The sequence below is a fragment of the Porites lutea genome, chromosome 5, assembly GCF_958299795.1.
Source record: "Porites lutea chromosome 5, jaPorLute2.1, whole genome shotgun sequence".
NCBI lineage: Eukaryota > Metazoa > Cnidaria > Anthozoa > Scleractinia > Poritidae > Porites > Porites lutea.
In genome coordinates this window covers 36,695,513-36,705,846 of record NC_133205.1, presented here as the reverse complement: position 1 = coordinate 36,705,846, position 10,334 = coordinate 36,695,513, and the positions used below count along the sequence as shown (strand labels likewise).

The 10,334-nt window shown below is 38.0% G+C and overlaps 1 protein-coding gene across 1 annotated transcript; it reads left to right on the top strand.

Moving 5' to 3' along the window:
- Positions 1–256: 256 nt before the first annotated feature.
- Positions 257–6,117, top strand: LOC140936963 (high affinity copper uptake protein 1-like). Its single transcript, XM_073386475.1, has 4 exons — positions 257–465; positions 1,994–2,063; positions 2,880–3,024; positions 4,053–6,117. Exons 1-4 carry the CDS (start codon positions 460–462, stop codon positions 4,273–4,275), a joined length of 444 nt encoding a protein of 147 aa, XP_073242576.1. The 5' UTR covers positions 257–459; the 3' UTR covers positions 4,276–6,117.
- The last annotated feature ends 4,217 nt before the right edge of the window (positions 6,118–10,334 follow it).

The following is a 10,334-nucleotide window of genomic DNA, read 5'->3' as shown; positions in this document are numbered from 1 at the left end:
CACACAGACTCGTGATAAAAATTAATAAGTTCGCGTCAAGAAATAGACGAATTACATGAGAGCGTCTATCTACAAAAAAATCATACGGAGAGCTTATATATGTTTTTTCTTTTCTATGTATATTTTCTTGATTCATATCACGATTCTGTATTCCGTTTGCGGCGCGGATAGCGTATGCCCCCCCTCCCCCCCCGGCGAAAATCATCGCATTCCGTTTTCAGTTTCAGAGGAACTCGTGACCTAACCTGAGATCTTCGTTTCGCTTTGTAAATGGCGGTATAAAGCCGTTAAAGACAATGAGAACCGCTAAAATTGGGCCTGATGTCAGGTTACTCGTGACCCGGAAATCCTATCAGCCCTCAAGACGGGTCCTCAAGTCATGCTATGCAGCGAATTTGAAAAGAGAAACTCAAAGGCAAACCTAAAAACCTGTTTTAAAAACTCTGGATCGTGGACATCATGCGTGTAAGTATGCTTATATCAAATCAGATAAAATTCGTCAAGTACCATGTTTACCTTCAAGGTGCCATTAGTCGAATATTCGGTTTTGTCAGAGTAGGTGTTTCATAACCTTGGAACAGTCACGAGCTCCAGTCTGGGTAAAATTCTGACAAGCGACCTTGCTTTGAAACGGTCACATAAATGAAAATGGCGACAAACGACACAACGAGAGGAACAGGAATGGGTGTCTAGTTCGTTTTCTAGACACCCGATAGGAATCAATGTTCTCACGGGTTTTTGAAATTTATTCGAGGGAAATGCCACGATTATTAGTGTTATGCCCTTGAATTCACACCAACATGTTAAATTAAAGCAGGTATTACTAAGAACATGAAAAACACACGGAAAACTGGAACACAGTTCTAACAGCAATTCAATATGTTTTGTAAATGTATTTCATTTGCAAAGTAAACATATATTAGCTCAAAGGAAACAACTTTAACGAAACAGCCTTTAAACATGTTTAAGGACTTCAAGCTTTGCTGTGCATGCGGCTTTACTCCTTAATTCTAGCCGAACGCCGAGCAGCCACCGATCGCCCAATGACCAACTGAATGAATCAGACTCCATTTAGGGTCATTGTAGTCTGGGAAAAGGTCACCCGAAACTTTGTTCACTCAGTTTCCTAACTTCCTGCTGCTTCATTGGAGATCATGTTCTTTAAACAGTGATAAATCTGCTTTACTGTTGCAATTATAATTTCTATGCAATGTCAATTAAATGCAATGACATTGAATTTTCAGGTTAAGCTCTTACAGTATCATTTTAATTACCATAAGAGCAGACATCTATGGGTTTAATGACCAAACAGTTCCAAATTATTTGCATATTTTTTTAATTCACACGCCTGTGCACCCCACATTAAGGCTGGTACTTTTTCTACACAGTGGAACCAGCTCTCCTTTGGGACACCTCTATTCAAGGGACACGTCCTTTCAGGGGATGCAAAATTTGGTCCCGTAATAATGTTCACATAATCTTTGTATCCTTTACCTCTATTTATTGAAGGGACACCTTTATTTAGAGGAAAGGGGCACCTTCTCTGTGACCTAACTGAAACCCAGATTAAACCTCCATTCAGGGGGCACTTTTATAGTACTCAAAATGTGACTGACCTCGAAGATGGCTTCTTGATATTAAGTTAAAGTGTACAGTGATCACAATAAATAATGACAGCTTTCACAACATGGAATTAATAACACACAATATCGCAGAGAAACGTTAGTCGTGATTTTTTTATTCATTAATTAGCTGTCTAAAATAATGGCTGCCAAGTGGATTTCAGAGGGCAATAAAAACAATATATTTTCTTTGTTTGTTAATTATTAACATACCCAGCCCCTACCTCCATTCAAGATGTCAGGGTGTCCCCTGAATATAAAGGTTCCACTGTACTTTTGCAACAGGAAAACAAGCAGGTCAAATGCACTCTTTTACTCTCCCAATTACTCCTACTGGTAATAATCTGCTCTACAATATTTTTTCTCTTTAGATGTCATTTTTTGCTTCAGACTCTGTTTCCAATCTTTTGTTTAAAGGATGGACAATATCAACTGTGGGACGTAAGCAATGAGCTCTAAATTATTTGTAAAATTTTAACCATTGTTGAGGCTAACTAGTAAATGTAATTAAAACAATATTGATATTTTCACCAGACGTTTATCAAATCAGGCAAAAGAAATGACACTATTTTACATTGCTGTGCTGAAATACAAAATGTTCTGTTTTAATTAAGTGTTTGAAAAGATTTTGTGAGTAAGCACAGCAGGGGTACAATCTGTATATTCTTTGACTAGGGGAGGGGGTAGCAGTTCCAATGAGAGCTTATTAACACAAACAAAACCTACAAATATTTTTCAATACCAAAAAGATCTCTTAAATTTAGTTCAAAGAAGTATCCCTTGAGTTTTAATCATACTTGGCTCTTAAAAAGGGTCTCTTTTTATATGTCTCTAGGCTTAAATAATTTTCACACTCACAACACCTCTTCTGATTCTCCCTTAATTCTATTAGGAGAATACTTTTGCATACCACCCTTCAAGAGAGGGGGGAGGAGCTGTATTACTTGCCCTTAATGGATCGAAATGCGCAATAAAAAATATATTCAGAAATAACTGGTCCTTTACACCTGCAGGTCTTAATGTTGTTCTCCATGTCCTCAAACACATAAAACGTGATGGATAATTAACCTAACTTAAAGCCCCTTAATGAAGCTTGAAAGGGAGGCGCTATTTGAAAATAGCCAAAAAACAACGACACTGCTGTCAATCGAAAAATTATTTCTGTTAGGTTGCAATAAATTTTGTTCAAAGTGCAGGTAAAAAAATAAAGAAACTACAAAAACTGTACAAAACTACCAGATGTTACTCTAATTTCAGAAATGGCTGGATCCTGCATTGCAGTAGTTGTAATAGCTATTCTGTTTGAGACTCTGAAGTCTTACAAGCTCAACCAACAAAAACCATGCAAGGCTAACAGTGAAAGAACTCCACTGATTCGCCGGCTAAAACAGGAACACGCCAGGTACAATTAAACTGCTAATATTTAAAAATTATTGGACGAGGTTGAGCAAAATATTGTGATTGTTAGTGGCAACCTAAGGCGCAGATCAATATCATTGATCAATAATTGATCTGCGAGACACTGACAAATCACAATATTTTGTGATAAGAAACTGAGCTCATTGTTTTATCATTCAATATCACCAAGTTTTTTTAAACTCTGAAAGGTCAGCGAATCGATCTACCATTTTTACGCAAAAGTGATTGCAAGGAGAAAAGCTTGGTTTCAATTAAACACAAGCAGAATAATATTTTCAACCAAACACAGGTGGATGAACAAACCATTATTTGTAGGCAGTTATTTGCAGGTCATGTGGTGGGCTCTCTGCCCATGAAAAGGAAGAAACTTTTCCATCAAATGATAATAAAAAATGGCTTGTACATTTTTGATGACTCACCTAAACAGTGTTGGCAAGGTTTTTCTTCATTTCTTTCTTGGATGGGGTAGGTATAACTCCCATATGTAAGGCATGTAGAGGTACGTGCCACAGAATAAGGTGGCAGGTACTAAACACAGGTCTCAAGTTACGGGTCAGAAGTGCAGGTCACTGCTCTGTTGATATATGACTGAGATAAGCAGGTTCCTCTTGAGCGAAAACTCTATTTCGGATTGTGATTAGGTCTAGGAGATGCTATTAGTGTTGTTAATTTACCATAGCATGGTGACCTGTACTCTAACCTGCACTTGTGACCTGTGGCCTTTAACCTGTATTTTGTACCTGCTGAGGATCCAGGTATGGTTTACCAGGTGCTCGAGTCTTTAGATGAAAAGGATATCCTTTGTTCTGTGATCCTTCAATTATACATATACATATATCATATAAATAGTAGGTAAGGAGGTGTAGTAAAAGCTTTACTCATGTGGGTGACTCTTACAGATAATAACACTGATGAACTTGTCAGTCCCTGCTTGACTTTAGCATGGATTTTGGGTTTGAATAAATTCATGCTAGTGTATAATTAGGAAAATTCTCTCTCTTTTTTTTTTAGTAAATTTGAAGCCATTCCTCACCTCAAGGAAACGCTTCTGTACATAGTTCGGTTTATTGTTGGATATGTTCTGATGCTGGTAGCCATGACATACAATGTTTGGTTGTTCCTGGCTGTTGTTGCTGGCTGTGGCATTGGTTATTTTTTCATACACCCAAACATGGATTATTATCTTGCACGGCGCAGAGAAGGTGTAGACGTTGTAGATTCAGCCACTTTGTAATTTGTAAATGTTCTATGTCATAAAGCTATCATGTTTTAATGGTAAGTTCTTTTCTGGACCTGACTACCTCTGCTATGTTTTTTCATGTAAAAATAATATTTTTTCCCTAGTCATTTGTAGTCTTGAGGAATGAAAATAGCACTAATGAAATAGGTTTTAAACAAAAATTTGCATAATTATGCTTAAAATGCATTGATAAAAATTATTAACAGAAAGCTTTACAGGCCTTTGGCCCTCGTAGTAAGAACCAAAAGTGAACAGAAAAACATACCTAAAACAATACGCGGCACTTAAAGGGATGGGGTCAGGGATTTCCTTAGCTTCTATGAGCAAAACCCCTCCCAATTTTCACAGAAAACAAGAGGATTAATGAACCAAGGAACTTCCTAGCAGTTCAGTTCCCCCACTCCTACTAATAATTGCATGTAACTGGCACCTTGAAATCTTAGTGAGAGCCCTCAAATAGATCAGAAGTGAGAAAACAAACAGATTTTGAGATACATCTAGCTACATCTGCATGTGATTATCTCCCAGAGCTGTGTTATCGGGGGGGGGCAAACTGAGATCAGACTATAGGTTTCTTTGATTACCGGTAGTTTGGTAATTAAAATTCCTGTGGGCAAACACAGTAATGTACACTGGGGAGTTTAAGATCCCACTACGGCAACGCCAACGAGAACGTCAAAAAGCAAGTGGTTGAGATTAGCAAAACAACAACTCTGTACGTGCATCACGCTTCTTTGTACATTACTTTGCCGTCAATGCATGACTACGAGGTGAATTGCCTAATTTCACGTTTTATCGTGGTTGTCTTTACACTAGGCTATTAATTAAGACTTAAGAGCGGCTAAGTTTTACTTAGCCAAAAATGCGTGTGTGAATTAAGGCCGATGTAAAATCTCAAGTAACTTTACTTTGTATCTCATTAAAGTCGGAAACTTGAAACGATTCAAGAAAGTTTCAAGGGACTTGAAAACCATCCTCAAAACCGACTTAGCGAACTTGCGGTTTCTAAGCTTTGAGAAAGGCGAAGCATGTCAATCAATCTTAATTATGTTGCGTGGGAAAATAGGCTTTAGTAAACCTAAAGTAAAAAAGATAGGTTGGGTGTGAAGCTTTCTTTTACTTGAAGAATTTAAAATTTACTTGTCTTGAAATATTTCTTAGCTTAAGCTCTAGTGTAAAGACTGCCAACGTGAGCATAAGTCGACGAATCTCTCTTACTCTTTGTAAACCTGGATATTTTTCTTAAGAATTCAACTCCAGGAGAGTTCACCTACATAAAACATAGTGACCGAGTTGGGATAATCGCGCCTAAGTTTCATAGATCGAGAAGTCACTTTTTAAGCGACGTTTTTGCCGCCGTATTGCTGTCGTGATACCTTAAACTTACTGGTAGAAGTAATAACATAGAGATGTAATAATGTTATTGAATGTGAGAAGACTCGTATTGCTTCTCACGTAGTTCTCATCTGTGTATTTTGTATTTTTATTTGTGTAAAGTAATATATTATTATATCTTTCATTTTCAAACCAAAATGAAGAGGAAAATTGTCACGTAATAACAAATAAACTCTTAAATTTAAAGATAGAAAGAACCATATTTGAAAATAGTTTTTTTTTATTTAAAGGAACAACATAGTTTATAAATGCAGGCAGATGCATCATATAATAATGGAGAATAATTAATAAAGAAGAGCCTCTTTTCTAACACAAAGGCCGAATTTAATAATATTGTTTTATTATTCATTCAAAATAATTCTTAGTTTAAAAACAAGTTTAGAAGGTAAAGGGTTTTTCAGCTCCTCAAATATTCTCCAAATAAAAGATGTCGTCCTTTGAGTTGTCTTCTTGCTGTTCTTGCTATGCTTTTTAGCCAATAGTTCGCCTATTTCTTCCTGGTGAAACGAGTGAAATGTTCCGTCATTTCTGTTCTCACTTCCAAAACAACTCAACTCCCCAGGTCTTCTCGGTTAACGATTCACTTATCTGTCAATTTTGCTGTACGATTAACGTCATCAGCTCAATACGGCAAATTCTTCCAAATTTGGTCGACAATAGCTGATTATGTGAATTATGCGTGGGATTTTAGCCAATCAGAAACGGAGAAATATTTTGAATGAATAATAAAAATAATTCATCATGTAAATCGAAGAGGGTGTTCATATGGCCGAGGTTACAGCCTTTGAGATCTGCATAGTTCTTTATATCATCCAAAGACCGATTTCAATAAATGTTTAATATTTATTAAAAACGTTTGTAAATTTTTAACATCCTTACCTCCTCGTAGAGGGAGGAAGACGTTCTTCAAAACATTTGCCTGTTTCTCGGTATAATATAAACAGAAGTTTTTTCCCTTGCAGAAAAGCAAATGATATCCATCGAGCGGTACGTTATTGGCAAATTTTTTCATTTGTTCCGTTTAGTCATTGTCAGTAATTTGGGAGCATAGATGGCGGTAACCTTGTTTTGTTACAAACCTTTTTTTTTGCCCCCTCAGGGATTTCGCCCAGAAGGCGAAATCCCTGAGGGGGCACTCTAGTAACTCGCGCGTACATTGAGGAAAGTACTTACAGTTGAAATATACAGTCACATAGAAAAAATCTCGATTTGCTTGAACGGGGGCCGCGAGGAATCGGTAGGTAATGATGGCGCGAGCGTGATTTGATCAAACGTCCTTTTAATTTCTAAGGCTTACTTTCCGGCAAATAAAATGAACTGAATGTAAAAAGTGAAATAGAAATAGCGAAAAATTAAAATTCTAATTAAATCTTTTCTTATGGTTTAGAATAAACTATTCTCGAAACTAAGAATGTTTTGATCAAAGCTGTGTAAATCGAACCGAAACTGTGCATGGAACCTTGCGTTTCCTGAATTTATCTCACCTATTGTATGAAATATGTGACAGACCATCTTCATTATGAAATCGGCATATTTCAAAAAGCTACACAACGAGCAAGAATACTATTGCCCGACAATATGCAGTGCGAGGGCAGCTGTAGTGTACAAACCAAGGTCACTGCCAGCCTCACTTCTCTTCAAAGGCCAGGGCACTGAGCACACAACTGTAAAATTTGGGGGAGTCGCGAGAAGTCACGCGAGAGCAGCACGCGAAAAGAGATGCCAGTGCGAGGGGCGGGAAAAGAAATTACCGCGAAATTTGTAGGCGTGGACAAAATTGCATACAAAATGGTAACAAAAGCAGCTGAATGCAGGCAAATCAAATTCTTCTTTCTCGAAATCGTACAAAGCAATCCCCCTCTTTTTTCTTACACAGTTTCAAATGGAATCAAACCATTATGAGATGAAACTGCTAATCCAGAACTCATCATTTTTTTTACATAACGATATTAGCCAATTATGTCGACAGCATGGTTATTCACTGTTTTTATGACCCTTAAAACTTCGTTCCAAAATATTTCCAAAACGCTCTCATTGAAATTGTTCCAACTTTGCCATAACTGAGGCAGCGAAGGTGGGCATAAACTCCCCTAGCCCTTTCACTGCCAAATGTGACCAAAGGCAAATTCGACAAAAATCCCAAATTTCATTTTGTAAATTTTTTTTTAAAACAAATAACACCACATGAAAGTGCTTCCCAAGAGATTTCATTTAAATGGTCACACCATAAAGTTAGAACCACCTCACAAACTCCATCATCCACTCTGGCAGTGAAAGGGTTAAGCGATTTTCGAAAAAAACGCCTGGTACCGAGAAATACAAAGGCAAGTAAAAATGATATCATTACGTTGCCATGATAACATTGATGTCTAAAAATCATGGATTTTATATAATTATTGTATAAAATCCATGATTTTTAATAGCTGTTGTAATCTTTTTCTGATATCTTTGTTAATGGTGACGTAATAAATGCTTAAATTTTAAAAATCCAGTCATCCAACAATGTTGCATCCATTTGCAATGGAACCACTTTCAGAACAGTTTAGTCTCCTTGAAAAGTAAGGTTTATCCTATCAATTAAAAACGTAAATATACTATCATTATTTTCGGAATATTTTCGTGCGTCTCGCCAAGCTTATATAAGTAGTAGCATAGGAACGATATTGTATCATTGACAGAAAATCCATGCTGCCTTTACGCGGAAGAGCGGAACGCGTATAAAACAAGGACTAGAAGATAACGGCGAGGGTGTAGCAAACGGACTAGGTATAAAACGATTCACACGCTTAAGCTACGTGAAAATGGACGCAAGAACTCCCAACATTGTGCAGCCAACAATGTTGGGAGTTGTTGCGTCCATGTGGGCAGCGGTGTGCAAACGGATGCAACAACTCCCAACGATGTTTAGACCTGCAGTGCATCATGGGAAGGATACAACCCATAAGACTTTGTATACGCCAAGGAGAAATGCGTAATGGGCGTTCGTGGCCCCAAAAATGTTGGAAGAACTGTGCAAACGGATCCAGCATTGTTGCAAAGCGCTTCGTCGATCACGGAACAAAAGAAATGTTGGCTCAAAAGTTTGACCGGTATCAAGCTACATGCAAACGGACACAACAACTCCCAACATTACCCCCAACAATGTTGGGAGTTGTTAGCTAACAAAGTTGCGTCCCTTTCCACCGGACTAAAAGATTGACCGGTTTCAAACTTTGCGCAACAACACACAACACGTAACCCAACACGTAACATCCAACAATGTTGTGTCCGTTTGCACGTAGGTTTAGGGAGGGATCGTTTATAAGGTCCCGGAGGGGACGGTGGTTTTACTAGGGGGGGGGGGGGGGAAACAACTTTTAAGCGGGGGGTGGTCAGTTTGAAGAGGGTCGAAATTGTAAGACATAGGATTGGCATTCTATGTAAAAGTTGATAAACCATTTGTGATAAAAACAACTTTTAGTTTCTTTTCAATACAAAAAGGCAAAAATCCGACGCAAAAAAATCCGCACTCCTGATTATCTTGTACCTTAGACATCCGAATATACAATCATTTTGTGTCATTTGTTTTGACCTGTGGAGAACAGACGCCAGTAATAACAAAATTTCATTATTGCCACTGCCGCGGCGAAATCTCGACGAGGCATCCTAGAAGCTCGCGCGTATATAAAGAAAAGTATTTACACTTAAAATATGCAGTTCGTATACCAGAAAAGATATCGATTTTCTTGAACATTGGCCGCGCGGAATTGTTGGGTAAAAATGCCGTTTTAGTTCTAAACAATGCTAAACAGCCGCAAGTATGAAGCGCACTTTCCGTTTAGTCAAAATTTGCGGAAATTTCGGTTCGGCAGTAAATGGAAAACGTTTCGTCAGTTCGTCCACGGAAAAATGCCCGGAAAAGGTGGAAAATCTAAAAAGGTAGGCCCTTTTCCCGGCTGGAACGTTCTGAACGGAATTTCGGCTTTCATTTACACGTTTCTCGTACTTTATACCCCTTACAATTGTCACCAACTCGGCAGCCCTCTTGGTGTTCCGAAAAAAAAATCAGGACATGAAATCTTGCGTTTCCTGTTTTCTTAATAGCCCACCCATTGTATATAATGTGTGAAAATCTTTAATATGAATCGTTACATTTCACAGAGCAGCAAAAAGAGCTGTCACTTTTGTAAAATATTTGATTTTGAGAGGAAGTAAGAGTGCAAGCAACGAGTGGAGTAACCAGCTTTGGCGAAGAGAAATAAAGACGTTTCAAAGAAACGCGCGCCGCGTTCGACCGGTGAAGAACAACCGAATACATTCTCAGGTAGATCCCTCTAGTACGAAGTTGACATAGCTCCTCATAATGTACCAGACGAAATATTGCTGTTGGTAGAGTTCATTACATTCCGCGGAAGAAAATGTGTAAGTTTAGCACCTTATGCAACAGACTTTTCAATTCTAGTGTATTCTTGTAGAATTTGTTGTCCTTTTTATAAGGTATGTATGCTTAAAATCGCGCAAAAGGCAGTAAAAATCAGTTTCCCTGATTTCCCTCAACCGCTGTTATCTTTGTACCAGCCTGCGAACAGAGGTTTTAGTGTTTACGAAGTCGTTCGGGTCGCTTGTCAGTCGCGTATTTGGTTTGTTAACTACGCGACTGACATTTCGTAATCGAAAAG